We start from the raw sequence: 17,908 nt of genomic DNA on the forward strand, positions 1-17,908 counted from the left end.
TACTGAGTCATGTAAGAAGAATTTAATTGGCAAATTGCATTTATCAAGAAGTTGGAACTTTTTTCCTATGAAAATATTCTGACAGAGTTAATCTTCAGACAGGAAAGGATGAAGATTTAATTGGGAGAGATATAGGAAGATAAGAATTTATTAAAGGTGCGAATGGAGGTAAATATGTACTTATTTATTAAAATAAAAATATTGAGACCAGCCAGGCTCAGTGGTGCACACCTGTAATAACAGGACTTGAGAGGCTTAGGCAGGAGGATCACAAGTTTGAAGTGAGCCCTAGCAATTTAGGGAGACCTTAGGCAACTTGGTGAGAACCTTTATGGAAAGAAAAAATAAAAAGGACTGGGGATGTAGTTCCCTGCTAAAGTATTCCCCCCATCCCCCCAAAGAAATGTTGAGACCAGAATTATTTGGGGAAAAAGTGATTGAGGAATAAATGATAGATTGCATACACATTTCAGTTCCCTCAGAAGATGGATGATGCAGGCCACAGTACATAAGGAATCAGTGAAGTCAGTAAGGAAGGAAACATGGTTTTGAGTTAGGCAAATGAAGGAGTTTTGTCTTTAAATAGCACTCATTGATGGTTAGTGGGTGAGCATATTATACTTTCTAGGATTGTAGCTAGTGATTTCCCCCACCTGGTGCTGGGGATTGAACTCAGAACCTCACGCATGCAAGGCAAAAACTCTACCACTGGACTATATACATCCCCAGTCTCCCAGTGATTTTCATTGATGAAAGCCAGTGTATTTCAAGAAAGGATTTAAGTGATGAAGTGCATCCTTACGTATTTTTTGATTTTACTGTCAGCTCTACATATATTATTGCTACAAACATTTGTAAAACATGCTATTTAATTAAAACTAATGGTAACTATTTGAGAAGGAATTCTGAAAATAAAACTAAAGCTCAATTTCAGTTATATTCTTTAGCAGTTTTTGGTATAAATCTCCCAAAGCAAATTTCTTTTCTTTTTTTTTTTTTTTTCTCTTTTTTGGCAATACTGGGGACTGAACAAGGGGCACTTCACCACTGAGCCATATTCCCAGTCTTTTTTTTTTTTTTTTTTCTTATTTTGAGCTAGGGTCTCATTAAACTGCTTAGACTGGCCTCAAACTTGCTGTCCTCCTGCCTCAGCTACCCAAATAACTGGGATTACAGGTGTGCACCACAGCACCTAGGTGAATTTCAATCTTGACAACATTTTTTTTTCTTTATAATTTTGTGTTCTGCTTATTTTAGAAAATATAGTGAAGCAAAAATAAAAAACACAATCCATCACCAAAATACAACCACAAGTAACGTTTTAATTATAACCCTCTGAACTTTAGACACATTTAAATTTTAAAAAATACATACTCTGCTATATGTTTTGTTTTCCCTTTTAAGCAGTGCCTAGGGAAATTAATATTTACCTGTCTTAATACTTCAGAGTCATCAAATGAAGTATCAAGTGGTTTTTCATAAAATTATATTCTTGGAGTCCACAACAACGTGTAAGACTCTGCTCCAGTTATCTGTAGACTGTTATATACTGAGTTCTTATGCCTTAAATGACTTTGTAATTTTACCTGCTTTTGGGGGGTGGGATCCTGGGGATTGAACCCAGGAGTACTTTACCACTTATTCCTTTTTATTCTTTTGTTATTTTGACACAGGGTCTTATTAAATTACTAAGGGTGGCCTTGATTTAGATCCTCCTGCTTCCTCCTCCTGAATAACTGGGATTATAGGCATACCCCACTGTGGCTGAATTGTTGTTTTCTCAACATAGTCATACATGTACATAACCTTATTTGATCAGTTTCATTACCCAGAAATATTTTCCCTCCCTTCTTCCCTCCACCTGGTCCCTTTCTTGTATTCTACTGGTCTCCTTTCTGTTTTCATGAGATTCCCCCTTCTCTTATTTCTTTCTTTTTTATTCTCTAGCATCCACATATCACATTTTCTTTATCCATTTATCTGTTTGATGAACATCTAGGCTGATTCCATAATTTGACTATTGTGACTTGCTGCTATACATATGGGTGCACCCATGTATTGCTATGTATGCTGACTTTATGAATTGTGTTTACATAAAATAAAGAGTAAGTAGGCCATGAAAGGGTACTGGAAAAAGTATCAAAGTGAATTGCTGCCACATCTTTTAGATATCTCTTTTTGTTTAGATTTCTTTATAGTCAGGCACAATGGTAATGCCTGTAATCCCAGCAATTCCAAAGACTAAAGCAGGAGACTCATGAATTCATAATCAGCCTCAACAACTTACCAAGGGTCTAAGCAACTTAGCAAGACACTGTCTCTAAATAAAATACATATACAAGGGCTAGGGATGTGGCTCAGTGGTTAAATACCCCTGGGTTCAATCCTTGGTACAAAAAAAAAAAAAAAGTCCTTTATAAGTGAGATTTCTACCTAAATTGTTATATTATTGAATGTATAACTAGAAGTAAATGATATATTCAGTTTATGGGAAATTATAAATATATTCTGAAATTTTAGGTTTCAGGAATGAAAATGCTATTTACTTCTCATCAATTTTTATTATAGTTTGTGTAAATCATAATTGAACATAACATACTTCTGTTAATATTTCATAGTAATTGTTTTCATGCAGGAAGATGAGAAGTTTTTGTCTGAAGTTTTTGCACAATTAACAGATGAGGCTACAGATGATGATAAAAGGCGTGAATTGGTAAGCTGTTCTTGAAATTTACATTCTTGAAGAGGACTTTCCCTTTTGGCATACATAGCTTTTATCTTGAATTTGTTAAGAGTTTTTTTTTTTTTTAACAATAAGTATGGAATGAAAGATATATATTTAGATTGAACTATATAATGATCATTCAAAGTTTCTAAAGTTTTCTTGTATAAACTTGAGATGTTCCAATGTGTTTTTCCCCAGTAAGGGAATTTGAGTGTCTCATAAATCCCAAAATCAGATAAGTGTCTTATGTCAGAACTATAAACCCACACACATTTTTGTTTTTACAGATATTTACATAGGGAAATTCTTTGCTTTTTAAACAAGAGGTATAAGGATGCTTCTTGAATAAGGGAATCATGGTTTGTCTTTTTAGAAATATTTTTCATCTTCTAATGTATTTACAAACTTTATTTTTAGATATAAAACATGTTTGGGAAAAAAGAATAGTGACTGCTGATTACCAGATGTTTGTCCCTTTTTCAAATATAATCAGATTCCAGGATTTTTAGGAAATCATGAAAAATTGATGACTTAAAGCTATGAGTCATCTTTGTAATTATATTTATTACAAGCCTATTTAGGTTTCTCATCTGTAAAATCAGTGTTTTAAAACAGAATCTCTGATGTCCTTTCTACTTGTAAAATTATATCATTTTTTGAGGGCTCATTGGGAACTCAGCTATAGTTTATTATAGGATGGTCTCTATTCAAATGGCTTATTTAGCACTCTTGTACTATAATGTGTTTAGAAAGAATGTAGGTTTTGGGAAGCCAGGATACTATGAAAAGACAAGATCCTTCAGAAGGGTGAATTTCATTCTGTGGCAGATCACATTATAGTGTGCCCAAGTTTATTTTTATGTTTATCATCTTCTCACTATAATTTTTAACATTACAGGTTAATTTTTTCAAGGAATTTTGTGCATTTTCTCAAACATTACAACCTCAAAACAGGGATGCATTTTTCAAAACTTTGGCAAAATTGGGAATTCTTCCTGCTCTTGAAATTGTAATGGTAATTATATGGTTTCTTTTCATGCTTTTGGAATTGTGAATTTGAAATTGATTTATATTATGGATGGGAAAGAATTTATTGTAGTACAATATATATTAGATTATTTTTTGACACCTCAAGAGAGTTTGGTAAGACATACTGAATTCTTTAATTTAGTTTTATTCCCCTGAAAATGATTACTGAAACAATGATGTCAGCTCTCAGATTTTTACTTAATTTATAATACCAGTGTTATAATTTGCATATGATACATCTCTGAGTGAAGAAAAATATCTCATGTTTTTGAAAGATCATTATATTTTCTGTAACAAGTATGTTTCATAGATGCCAATAAAATATTTTTTTTCTTTTTTACTTTTTTTTTTTTTTTCTTTAATATCTTTTTTTTAGACCAGTGAATGGAACGAGGCAGACTGGACCCAGGAGTCTAGTATTACAATATGGGTTCAGGGCATGTTTCTCAAAATTTAGTTACGAGTTTATCCATTGGCATTTACTGAATGAAAAATTAACATGAGACTTCTTTTTTGGTGGTATAGGTATTGAATCCAGGGCTTTGTATATACCAGGCAAGTGCTCTACAACTAAGCTATATCCCCAGCCCTTTTTATTTTTTATTTTGAGGCACGGTCTTATTAAGTTGCCCAGGGCTGTATCAAATGTGATTCTCCTGCCTCTGCCTCCCAGATATCTGGGATTATATGTGAGCCCTACTGTGCCTGACTAAAATGAGAAAATTTTATTCATTTTGATTTGTTAAATAATCCATTATATATTAACATAAACTTAAAATTTTCCCAAATCAAAAATAATTTAGTGAAGAGCATGGCATCATTTGCCCATTTTTTGTTTTGCTGATCCCTTTAATGTCTTCATAGTATATAACTAGATTCTCATAGCTACTGCTATGTTTAACTTGTTCTTAGATCTATCACATCATGTAGCCTCTGGAAAATCCCACTGTGTTTGTGATTGAGAATGAAAAAGAAAATATCTATTACTTAATACTATGAATATAGTTTTAATCTGTACACTTCCTGAAAAAAAGAGTATTAGACCCCTCAATAGGATTCCCTGAACCACAGTTTAAGAACTGCAGGGACTGTTTCCACAGTCACTGCCTTGGAAAACTGAGTTATGGGAAAGGGACAAAAGTGCCCAAGAAGTGTTTTCAAAAGCATCATCTATTAGGCAAGTCAAGGAAGATGGAGTCAGTTGCTGAAGAGTAATCCTATTATGTCTAGAACAAAAGATAGAATTCTGAAAGGCTTTGATGGAAGCATATTCAAATTTTTTAGTATATATTTAATAATACCCTTTCTGAATTTTTGGCAGCTTTATTTGAGAGGGGGGTTCCCTGGAATTGAACTCAGGAGTACTCAGCCACTGAGCCACATCCCTAGCCCTATTTTGTATTTAATTTAGAGACAGGATTTCACTGAGTTGCTTAGCACCTCACTTTTGCTGAGGCTGGCTCTGAACTCTGAATCCTCCTGCCTCAGCCTCCTGACTACTGGGATTACAGGTGTGTGCCACCATTCCCAGCTTTGGTAGCATTTTTAAAGCGTTGCTTTATAATCTTATGCTGATTCTTATATTTAAGATCTGTGAATATTTCTTTGTGATGGTAAAAACCAGCAACAACTAATCAGAGAGCTGCCCCAGAATTGTAATATTTATAAAAAGAAAGAAAATGATTGTATATTTTGATTGCACTTCAATGTCTTAATTCAACTTTAGAGGTAATACATGGATTTAGTGGGGAAAAGGTAAATGCAAGAATAAATGTTAACAGTCTCTAAATAACCTAGCTTTCCTTTTATTAGGGCATGGATGATTTGCAAGTCAGATCAGCTGCTACAGATATATTTTCTTATCTAGTAGAGTTTAGTCCTTCTATGGTTCGAGAATTTGTAATGCAAGAAGCCCAGCAGAGTGATGATGTAAGTAATAATTCTGGGGTTCTATGTGAATAGTATTAATAAACTATTGTGAGAAAAAGCATAATTTTAGGGAGGAAGACAGCGTCTCATTGGGGGGTTCTTTTGGCCAGAGGAATCCTAGCCACCCTAAATCTTAATATCTCAGATAATTAACAAATAATAAAACACAAACACTCAGAAATATATTTACAAAACCAAAGCCCCTGGTAGATCTAGTCCACAAGGGTGCTTGAACTAGAGGAAGACAAAATGGCTCCAGCATTTATTTAAGGGGGTAGGTATATCAAAGGCAGGGGTAAGGTTTCAGGGGCAGAGTCTTGCTTTGTGATGTCCTGCAGTCTGCAGGTTGATTGACAACTTGGCAGGTCACATCCATCTCAGGTGCTCTGTGGGCTCTTAGGCAGAACTTGAGGGGGAAATTCACCTGCATCAGGTGGTGTATCCCTGTGGGGAGTGCCCCAGGGAGTTCCCACAGCCAGACTTATCCCCTCACAAGGCTTTTCACTATGTCCACACACAGCCCATAGCTCGTGACACATAACTGTAATCTTAAATTTTCAAAAATAATAGATTTCTGAACAGTCGTGACTGGCAAATTCAGAATATGTTGCAGTTAGTTTGTTTATTGCAAAGAAAAAACAGATATTTAACAAACCAGTATTAGCATAAATTATAATCAAATCAGCTTCTTTCCTTTATTCCCCCAGTACTTAGAATTGAACCCAAGGCCATGGACATAGTAGGCATGTGCTCTGCCACTGAACTACATATTCCCAGTCCTCAAATCAGATTCTTAAATGTTGATTTTTTTTTTTTAATTTGAAGAGTTAAAGAAATGGAATTTCAGATCCTTAGGATATTTGCAGATCAGATCCTTATAACTAAGAAATTGCTTTCCCTTGTTAAATTTTCTTGGAAATGAAAATTTAGTGATGAGACCAATGTTGTGTCTTCCCATTGCAGAAAATTTAGGATTTTCCCCTCAAATTATTTTAAGGACAAATGAACACATAACTGTAATTTAAGTGTTTTTTCTTATAATGTAAAATTGTTTTAGTGTTAAATAAATGATAATTGAAGTGTAACTATGCCTTGAAGGAAGGTGTTTGATTCCCAATTTTAATTTGGTTAACTCAATTATAGAGTTAATTAGAAATTACAGTTTTACATATTTCTTGTTTACTCTTCCTTTTTTTCTTTTAAATCCTCCCACTCTCCATGGGGCTAGGGATGGAATCCAGGGCCTCACATGGGGACATGGCTCAATGGCATGTGCATTGCCATTGAACCATGCCCCCAACCCCACCTTGGTGTCTCTTAATGTCTACTTAAATTTTATTTCCTGTATTTTTAATACTTTGTGTTTGTTTGCTGTACTGGTGATAGAACCTAGGGGTGCTTTATCACTGAGTTACATCCCCAGCCCTTTCTATTTTTTTATTTTGAGACAGGGTCTCACTTAGTTACAAAGTCCTCACTAGGTTACTGAGGCTGGCCTTGTACTTGCAATCTCAATCCTCCTACCTCAGCCTCCCAAATTGTTGGGATTACAGTAACATGTCACTACCCAGTTCCAATTTTTTTAAAAGGAATTTTGGAATTGATTTTGGAATTGATTGAATTAATTATATTTAGGCAATAGAGAAAAATACCATTCTTTTTAGAAGATAACTTTGAAATTAATGGTCCTGGACTGGGATTCCAGTTAAGTGATAGACTATTTACCTAGCATGTGCATCTGAGACCCTAGTTCTATCTCTAGTACTGGGGGAAAATAATAACTCAGTATGCCAAAAATTGCTGTCTTAAAAAAAGAAAAATATATTAACATTTCCATTGCTCCATCCTTAGTGATGTGTGTGATTAAAGGCATTCATCATAAACTGACCATAAATCTCACTCACATCATGATAATCCTAAACAGTTAACTTCTAGAATTTTTAACTGTCAAAAATTTGATTCCAGTTTTCATTGGCAATATTATATTGTTTTCATTTAATTGATGGATAAGACTAGAGAAGAAACAGTTAAAGGAACTTTTTCAGTTTCTTTTTTTTTTTTTTCTTCTCTTTTGAGACTGGATATCCTTGTGTTTCCCAGCTGGTTTTTTGAACTCCTGGGCTTAATATCCACCCACCCACCCTTCCAGCCTTCTAAATAGCAATGGTGATAGGCATATGCCATTGAACCTGGCTTCTCTTTTTCCTAAAATTATAGTCTTCAAGGTCTTTCATTTTCTGAATTTTCTAAGACTTAAAAATTTTATAATTTGAACTTTTCCTTGTCTTAAAAGTAATTGTTAGCCTAGAAGAGAGATATATTTAAAGTTTGTTTAAATTTTTTTTCAAGATTGAGGATTCTACTTTTTTTTTTTTTTTTTTTTTTGCCTCCAATGCTGGGTGTTAAACCCAGAGAATTGTGTATGAAAATAAATACTCTACCGCTGAACTACAGTCCCAGCCCTACGTACTAAATTCTGTTTGGGACCTTTAAGAAGAAAAAAGAAGATAACATGTATTTGTTGAATAGTTGATACTTTAATGCCCTTTTAAAAAAAATCAACTTTTACTCCTATTAAGGAGCAAATTTGGTTTTAGCAACATATATTACAGTATTCGAATATGTGCAAGACACAAGGAAATATTAACAGTTTTTTTTTTACAGTTGTCATTGTTTCTGAGATAGAAGGATCAGTTTAGCAGTAAATATTGTCTGTTATGCCACAGATTGCACACATTTTTGTACTAATTGCCTTTGAAACATTGAGTAGACTTTACTATAGAATCTGACAGGATTAGTAATGGGACTATTATTACTTATTCTGGCAAGTATTTTCTCATTTAAGAATGAATTTTAAAATTCTTTGAAGATGATAATTATTATTTAAAAGAGTCCTTATTTTAAAGATTTATACTGAAATATTATAGTTATTGTTTTATATGGAGTATACTTCAAAATAATTTTTAGAGGATATGGATAATTTGGTTGGAAGTATACAGGTTAAACAAGATGGGCCATGAGTTAATAATTGCAAAAGTAGAATGATAGGTACATAGGATTTATTACGTTATTTTCTTTAGCTTTGATATTTTCTCTGTCTCTGAGATTTGTCATGAAAAGAAGTTATAAAAACTACGCCAGGCTGCCTATAATCCCGGTAACTTGGGAGGCTGAGGCAGGAGGATCACTAGTTCAAAGCCAGCCTTGTCAACTTAGCAAGGCTAAGCAACTCAGTAAGACTCTGTCTCTAAATAAAAATTTTTAAAAGGGCTGAGGGTATAGTTTAGTGGTTAAGCACTCCTGGCTTCCCTCCCTGATACAAAGAAAAAAAAAAAAAAAAGAAACCCACAAGCTAATTTCTTTTGTAAAATGTTGAATATTTTGTATTGAAAAATACCACATTTCATTTCTTAAAATTTCTCTACATTTTTAAAAGTTTTTGCTTTTGGTTTTGATAGTGGGTATTACACCCAGGGGCACTTAACTACTGAGCCATATCCTTAACCCTTTTTTTAGTTTTTTTCTATTTTGAGGCAGGTTCTTGCTAATTTGCACAGACCCAGCTAATTGGATCCTCCTACAAATTTGTAGAAAAGATAAAACCCTTCATAGTGGTTCCCCAGTTGTTACCATTTTATCTGTCATTTGCTTTTTTTTTCTTTTAATTATTTTTATATACACTCATATATACCTACATATGTATTGTTTTCTTTTTAAACTATTGAAGAATAAGGTACACAAATGATGGCATGAGGGCTGGGGCTGGGGCTCAGCGATAGAGCATTCGCCTAGCATGTGCGAGGCCCTGGGTTTGATCCTCAGCACCACATAAAAATAAATATATAAAATAAAGATATTGTGTCCAGCTGCAAATAAAAAAGAAATATTAAAAAAATAAAGACAGAAATAATGGCATAATGTTTCCTTTATAGCCTTCATTCATATTTTATTTGTTGCCCAGTGATCTCTATTTTAGCCAAGAAAAAAACAGTTTCTGATCCAGTGTTCCAACAATTTGGGTTTGTCTTATGTATCCTCACAGTTATCAAATTGTTTTTCTGTGGCAGAAATGGTTCAGATGTTGTGTTTCCTTTATTGTGTCATATTAGGAATTATATCTAACTTTTGTTCTGATATTTTGGTTTGTTTCTTGAGATAGGATCTCACTTTGTTGCCCAGAGTGGCCTCAAATTTACAGTCCTCCTGGGGTTGTAGCTCAGTGTAGACCACTCATCTAGCACATGCAAGGCCCTGGGTTTGATCCTCAGCACCATATAAAAATAAATAAATAAAAGTATTATGTCCAAGTAAAAAATAAGTTGTTTTTTTTTTTTTAATTTTATGATTCTCCTGCCTCAGCCTCCAGAGTAGCTGGGATTACTGGCACGTGCCACCATACCCAACTTTTATTTATTTATTTTTTAAATATTTTTATTAGTTGTTGATGGACCTTTATTTTTTTTCTTTTTTTTTATTGGTCGTTCAAAACATTACAAAGCCCTTGACATATCATATTTCATACATTAGATTCAAGTGGGTTATGAACTCCCATTTTTACCCCAAATACAGATTACAGAATCACATCGTTTACACATCCACATTTTTACATAATGCCCTATTAGTAACTGTTGTATTCTGCTACCTTTCCTATCCTCTACTATCCTCCCTCCCCTCCCCTCCCATCTTCTCTCTCTACCCCATCTACTATAATTCATTTATCTCCTTGTTTATTTTCCCATTCCCCTCACAACCTCTTATATGTAATTTTGTTTAACAATGAGAGTCTCCCTCCATTTCCATGCAATTTCCCTTTTCTCTCCCTTTCCCTCCCACCTCATGTCTGTTTAATGTTAATCTTTTCTTCCTGCTCTTCCTCCCTGCTCTGTTCTTAGTTGCTCTCATTATATCAAAGAAGACATTTGGCATTTGTTTTTTAGGGATTGTCTAGCTTCACTAAGCATAATCTGCTCTAGAGCCATCCATTTCCCTGCAAATTCCATGATTTTGTCATTTTTTAGTGCTGCGTAATACTCCATGGTGTATAAATGCCACTTTTTTTTTTTTTTTAATTCATTCATCTATTGAAGGGCATCTGGGTTGGTTCCACAGTCTACCAATTGTGAATTGTGCTGCTATGAACATCGATGTGGCAGTATCCCTGTAGTACGCTCTTTTAAGGTCTTCAGGGAATAGTCCGAGAAGGGCAATAGCTGGGTCAAATGGTGGTTCCATTCCCAGCTTTCCCAGGAATCTCCATACTGCTTTCCAAATTGGCTGCACCAGTTTGCAGTCCCACCAGCAGTGTACAAGAGTACCCTTTTCCCCACATCCTCGCCAGCACTTGTTGTTTGACTTCATAATGGCGGCCAATCTTACTGGAGTGAGATGGTATCTTAGGGTGGTTTTGATTTGCATTTCTCTGACTGCTAGAGATGGTGAGCATTTTTTCATGTACTTGTTGATTGATTGTATGTCCTCCTCTGAGAAGTGTCTGTTCAGGTCCTTGGCCCATTTGTTGATTGGGTTATTTGTTTTCTTATTGTTTAATTTTTTGAGTTCTTTGTATACTCTGGATATTAGGGCTCTATCTGAAGTGTGAGGAGTAAAAATTTGTTCCCATGATGTAGGCTCCCTATTTACCTCTCTCATTGTTTCTCTTGCTGAGAAAAAAACTTTTCAGTTTAAGTAAGTCCCATTTGTTGATTCTTGTTATTAACTCTTGTGCTATGGGTGTCCTATTAAGGAATTTAGAGCCCGACCCCACAGTATGTAGATTGGAGCCAACTTTTTCTTCTATTAGACTCAGAGTCTCTGATTTGATATCTAGCTCCTTGATCCACTTTTTTTTTCTTTGTCCAGCTTGTTTTTACCAATTCTGAGATTTAAGATTCATTCTACTGTCTTTCCTGTTCTCATCCCTTCCCTTCATTCCCTTATGTTGAATCTAATGAACTTCTGTTCTTCTGTACCCCACCGAATGTGTGTCTCCTTAATGTGTCTTAGCATTCACATACCAGAGAGAACATTCAGCCTTTGGTTTTGTAGGATTGACTTATTATTCTTTATGGCTGAGTCCATTATGTATATATACCACATTTTCTTTATCCATTCATCTGTTGAAGGGCACCTAAGTTGGTTCCGTAGCTTAGCTACTATGAATTGAGCTACTGTAAACACTGATGTGGCTGCCTCACTGTAGTATGCTGATTTCTTAAAATATACCTTTGAGTATGTATATATTGAGGAGTGGGATAACTGGATCAAATGGTGATTCCATTCCAAGTTTTCTGAAGAATCTCCATACTGCTTTTCAGAGTGGTCACAACCAATTTGCAGTTCTAGCAATGTATGAATGTCCCTTTTTTCCCCACATCCTTACCAACTTTTATTTATTTGGGGGGAGGGGGGTGCTAGGGATTGAACTCAAGGACACTCGACCACTGAGCCACATCCCCAGGCTCTTTTTGTGTGTGTGCATTTTATTTAGAGACAGGATCTCACTGAGTTGCTTAGCACCTCACTTTTGCTAAGGCTGGCTTTGAACTCAGGATCCTCCTGTCTCAACCTCCCGAGCTGCTGGGATTACAAGTGTGCACCACTGCTCCCTGCCTCACCAGCATTTATTGTTCTTGATATTTGCCGTACTGACTGGAGATGGGATCTCAGTGTGGTTTGGGACATTATTCTTAAGCCTGCTTAAGATGTACTTTAAAAGCAAAGTATTTGCCTCTAAGTAAGAATGGTTTCATGTTGGAGTGAATAAAACCAACAGGGACATCATTTTTCTTAAAACTTTGATTTAGAATTAGAACTTTGAAATATTTCACAGACTGGTTAAACTCACTTGAATATTGTTATTTTTTTAAGTCCCAAATAGCAAAGTAGGACATTGTAGGTCCTGTGGTCTCTGTCACAACTACTTATTTCTACCAGTGTAGCGTGAACTGGCCATTGACAGTTTGAAAATGAATGGGTGTCGCTTTATCCCAATTAATGTTTTATTGTAAAATTTTTATTATAAAGCAAGGAATAAGTAGGGTACTTTTGTACTTTGCTGACTCCTGTGTTAGACCTCTTTCTCAGAACACCAAGTAAATCAATAGTGGCATCTAAAGACTCATTATAAATTGAAAGTTATAGTTGCAGAAGCTACAGTGGCAGTTTGGGAAAAGGAGCAAAAGCAAGGAAAACACGAGTAAACAGGCATTGGGAAGGAGTTATTGGAATCTTTTAAGAGGAGATTCTCTAAAATAGTTTTTGGTGATACAACATTGGAATTGAGTAACTAAGGTTCCTCCATGAGAGTTTAAGACCAAGTCATTGACATTAGAAGAAGGCATTTTTCATTATCCTTATTTTTCATTATCCTCCTGAAACTGCTTGAATATGAGTTTTCTTTCCTGAGCCATGTGGTTGTTGAAGGAACAAGGAAACAAAGTTGGATTTCTACTATAGCAATTAATGCTACCAAAAAATCTACCAGATACCATTGTCTTTTGGTATCTTTGGAAAATTGATTCCAGGACCCCCCCTCACCCTGGCCAGGATGCCAAAATCAGTTATTTATATTATTTTAGGTATTATAAAAGAGACTTGAGCACATCAAGATTTTTGTTATCTGTGGGGTTGGTAGTCCTTAATAAACCAGTTACCCACAGTACCACTATACTACTTGTAAGTGAACTTAGTCATGAATTAAAGCTGACTAACTGCTGAGACTGGGTACCTCAGGGATAGGAATATCTTGCTATTCCTTCTTTTTCTGTTCGACTTAACCTCTAGATCTGTGGTTAACTCATATTTTACGAATTGCTTGTTATCTTCCAAAGCCCTGACTCCCTCTCAGCTATGGCTAGCTATATCTGAGATAGGCAGTGGAAGATGCCTTTCCTTGAGGGCTTTAGATAGCTTCTGTAGCCTGCTTCTTATTGGTGTAAGTTCTTTAAAGGTAGAGGGATTGAATAATCACAAAGGTTGCCTTATAGATTCTGAAGATCAAAATTTAAGTATAATCTGTGACCCTGAAGATTTCCTTTCACTTGGTGACCTTATACCCTTTCTCAAGTTTTACTGTCTTGAAAAAGTTCTAAAGAACTTTTGGCTGCACTAATTTGCAATCCCACCAGCAGTGTATGATTGTATCTTTTCCCCCACATCTTCACCAACACTCATTGTTGTTTTGTACATATTTATGGGGTCTTTGTGTCTCGATATGTGTATACATTTATCAATTTGTATATGTGTGTGTAGTAGGGGGTCAATTTGTGTATGTGTGTATAGTAGGGGGAATCAAGCCCAATTCCTTGCTCACACTAGGCAAACGGTTTACCCCACTGAGTAACATCCCCAGCCCTGTGTAATATTTACATCAAGGTAAACACATTTGCCTTCTCAAACATTTATCATTTCTTTATAATGCATAGCTCTGTGAAATTTATTTTGTAATTCTTCTTTGAAGAAATAGCAGCACATATTATTATGTATATTACATAACATTTGATAATAAACAACTACATTTTTGTTATTTTGGAGTGTATATGTACCTATTAAAAATCATTTTTTAGGCCTGCTCTCTTTTCCATCTACTTCATCAAACTTTCATTTACTAGTGACTTTTAATCTCCCTAACCTCCTTTATTTTATGGCCTTAAAATAACTAGTGTTAACTTCCTTTATATCTCATTTTCATTTTCTCTATACCTGTACAAATTTACATAAACATATTCAAACACAGATTTACTGTGTCATAAGGGGGTATGTGTCAATAGTCCCAGCTTCTTGGGAGGCTTAGACAGGAGGATTGCCTGAGCCCTCGAGTTGAAGACCAGCCTGGATAAGAATGCCAAGATCCTGTCTCTTTGGAAAAAAAAAAAAAAAAACTCTCACTACAAAACAGTATGCTATGTTAGGAAGGGACCATTTTTTTCTTGATTGCATCATTTCCTCTTGTGCTTGATTTATTTAGTAGGCCATACCATATATTTATAAATATAGCCTGGGTATATGACAAGCTGTGCCATCTGGGTTTTGTAACTTCTCTTTGTGGTGTTTGAACAACAGCAAAATAGCCTAGTAATGCATTTCTCAGAACATGTTCCTCAAATCCACTGAGCTAATGTCAAAACATTTTTTGACATACCAATTACTTTTTGTCCTGTTATGCTTAGAATTTCTACTTTTTTATCTATAGAATGCAAAGATATTTTGTATTGCCAGTTGCTTTCTGACTCTTAAAGCTAAAATAGCAAATCTACTTAATATTAGATAATTATATAACAGTGTTCATCCACTCATCTCCTAAAAGAGTTACATTACTAGGTTATACTCCTTGTCTGTCATTTTTGTTTGTTTTGCTGAGTGGTTTTCAGATTTTCTGTGTTTTAATATAACACAATGTGTGATCTACTTGTTTAGTCAACCTCTAAATTTATGCCTGAGGCTGAAATCTAGAATGAGAATCTAATGTAGAACCTCTAGTGAACAATATTCACTATATTGTGTTTTTTATTTTCCTATAAGCCGGGGCATATTCTTTTTTTTTTTTTTTTTTCTTAATTTCTTTCTTTTGGAGTGATATTTTTTCAGTCTAGTGTTTTTAGAATTTTGAAAAACACTAGGAAGAAAAAAGTTTAAAGAAACTCTTGTGTTTGTTGTTTTTTTTCTTTATATGATTCTGATATTGTTCTTTCAGTTGGTGTATTTGTCTTACATCCAATCAGGGGTTTAATGGAAACATGTTTTCTTTCAGGATATTCTTCTTATTAATGTAGTAATTGAACAGATGATCTGTGATACTGATCCTGAGTTAGGAGGTGCAGTTCAGTTAATGGGACTTCTTCGTACTCTAATTGATCCAGAGAACATGCTGGCTACAACTAATGTAAGAAATCACCCTGATATTTAAAAATTTGGACATGGGCAGTTTCACCTCGCTTTGCAATGAGATTTTGACAAATAGTAAATACCTTCCTTTGTATACGTAGTATTCAAGAAACAGTGGTATTCTTGTAACAATTCAGTTGTATCATATACGAGTTTATAATTATTAAAATCTTGATAATCTGTTAACATCATAAAAATTCATACATGGCATTATGAATATCATTGAAACAACTAAACAGCTTACTATAAAGTGATAAAGGGTGAATTTTACATAGTTTTTATCATAAAAGAAGAATGTATTCTTAAGGATCTCTTTTCTATTCTCTTTAATTTTGGCAGTACTAAAGGATTGAACCCAGCTACATTCCCAGCCCTTTTTACTTTTATTTTCCCTTGAAATTAGAGAATACGTACATTATTTTTAAATCTTGTTTGTGGGCCCAATTGTGTGAAAAATAATGGCAAAAAGTCAAGATATTATTTTCTAAATTGTAAACTATTAAAATTTAAAGAATTATAATTTTCATATTTTTGCATATTGGCTTAATAAATTAATTCAGCAGTTTTTCAAATTTGGATAGGTATTGAAATCTGGGGCTCCTGATTTTAAGCACTTTACCAATCACATGGCACATGTGTTCACGTCTGTGTTTTCCTTCTTTTTTATTTAAACCACAGATGTTCTACCACTGAGCTCCCAGTCCTTTTTGTTTTTTATTTTGAGATAGGGTCTTACTAAGTTACCAAGGCTGGCCTCAAATTTGTGATTTCCCCTGCCTTAGGCTCCCAACTTGCTGGGATTAATATTGTGGTAGCTCATACCAAACTTCTTTTTCTTTCTTTCTTTCTTTCATTTGTTTGGTTTGGTTTGTTTTTGTTTTTGTTTTCTTTTTTTAAATGTTTTTGGTTTTTCTTCAGAAACAGATATTTTTCTGCTTTTGAATTATACTCTTTTAAAGATGAAAGAATTTTATACGACTAACCAAACATTGTTGGGCAAAGTGAGAATAGCATATACCTTAATAACCACTACTATTCATTTGTTTCTTTGTTACATTCTTGGGAAAAGAATCAGGAAGCTATACAATAAGAAACAAATGATCAGTAGTAACTATTAAGATATATGCTATTCTTATGTTTGGTTAGTTGGTTGTATTTTTTACCTCACAGTTACTTCAAGTTTATGTGTGGCAAGAACACTTTAAAGTCTAATTTTAGCAACTTCAGGTATGGAATACGTTGCTGTTAATTGTAATTACCTTGTTGTATGGAAGATTGATTGTTCTTACATTTCATATCACCAACATCTTTGAAAAAAAAAACAATTGTTCTGAAAAACATTTTAGTATTCTATCATACTTCCATTTTTATTTTATTAAATAAAATAATATAAAAGACTTGGTTTTTCATTTCTGCAAAAAAAAATAGTATTAAAGTGACTATAACCATTTTTTGGTTCTTTCACATTATATAACTAGTTTTTGGTTCTTTTCACCTTATCTTAAAATGTGTTGTTAGTATATGACCTGCACTAATAATGCTTGAAGATGTTTTCTTAATTCTGTTTGTTTCAGAAAACTGAGAAAAGTGAATTTCTAAACTTCTTCTACAATCATTGTATGCATGTCCTAACAGCACCACTTTTAACTAATACTTCAGAAGACAAATGTGAAAAAGGTAGGTTCTCTTTTTATCTGCTTAGGACTTCTATTTTTAAATACAAGTGAAATAAATATTAAAACTAACATGCTGTTTACTTTGTGCTTTATGTGACAGGGAAATTACTACTGAAATATTTATACTGCAGTAAAATTCTTGATTTTCCTTGTTTCTGAGTGTCTGTGGGACAGAATGATATAAAAAATGTGGCTAAAAGTATTACATACTGATAGAGAGAGAGACAGAGACACTTTAAAAAAGGAGACTGTCCCCAGAGTTAGAATAGATTATCTGGAGAGAGTTAAGAGCAGACAGTGTATTGCTACATTAGAAATCTGAGGGTACTGCTGGGGACAGTGCCACAAGCCTGTAATTTCAGTGATGCAGGAGGCTGAGGCAGGAGGATCAAAAATTCCAGGTGACTCTCAGCATATTAGCAGATTCTCTTACAAAAACAAAAAAATGTAAAGGAGCAAGTATGCTCAGTGATAAGGTCTCCCTGGGTTTCATTCCCAGGATCAAAAAACAAAAACCTACAAGAAACATCAATTCCGAAGAACAATTTAACATTATGTGAAAGCCCTCTTATTTCACAATGTCAGGGTCAGAAATTGATTGAAGGGTTAAACAAAAAGTTGATTAAAGCAAATAATGATGTTTTTTAATTTTATTTGGTACCAGGGA

The 17,908-nt window shown here is 34.3% G+C and overlaps 1 protein-coding gene across 5 annotated transcripts in view; it reads left to right on the forward strand.

The window, feature by feature from the left end:
* Positions 1–17,908, forward strand: part of Ppp4r3b (protein phosphatase 4 regulatory subunit 3B) — a 63,416-nt gene that overhangs the window by 23,918 nt on the left and 21,590 nt on the right. For 2 of the 5 annotated variants that reach the window (XM_013357190.4, XM_005322024.5), the window contains exons 5-9: positions 2,636–2,713; positions 3,624–3,740; positions 5,567–5,683; positions 15,432–15,563; positions 17,140–17,242. In XM_013357190.4, the coding sequence (XP_013212644.1) occupies positions 2,636–2,713; positions 3,624–3,740; positions 5,567–5,683; positions 15,432–15,563; positions 17,140–17,242 (547 nt within the window). The remainder of the gene's footprint in view (positions 1–2,635; positions 2,714–3,623; positions 3,741–5,566; positions 5,684–15,431; positions 15,564–17,139; positions 17,243–17,908) is intronic. The other 3 variants (XM_040271355.2, XM_040271357.2, XM_013357192.4) reach the window with 3 other exon arrangements.

The sequence above is a fragment of the Ictidomys tridecemlineatus genome, chromosome 12 (assembly GCF_052094955.1).
Source record: "Ictidomys tridecemlineatus isolate mIctTri1 chromosome 12, mIctTri1.hap1, whole genome shotgun sequence".
In the NCBI taxonomy this organism is placed as follows: domain Eukaryota; kingdom Metazoa; phylum Chordata; class Mammalia; order Rodentia; family Sciuridae; genus Ictidomys; species Ictidomys tridecemlineatus.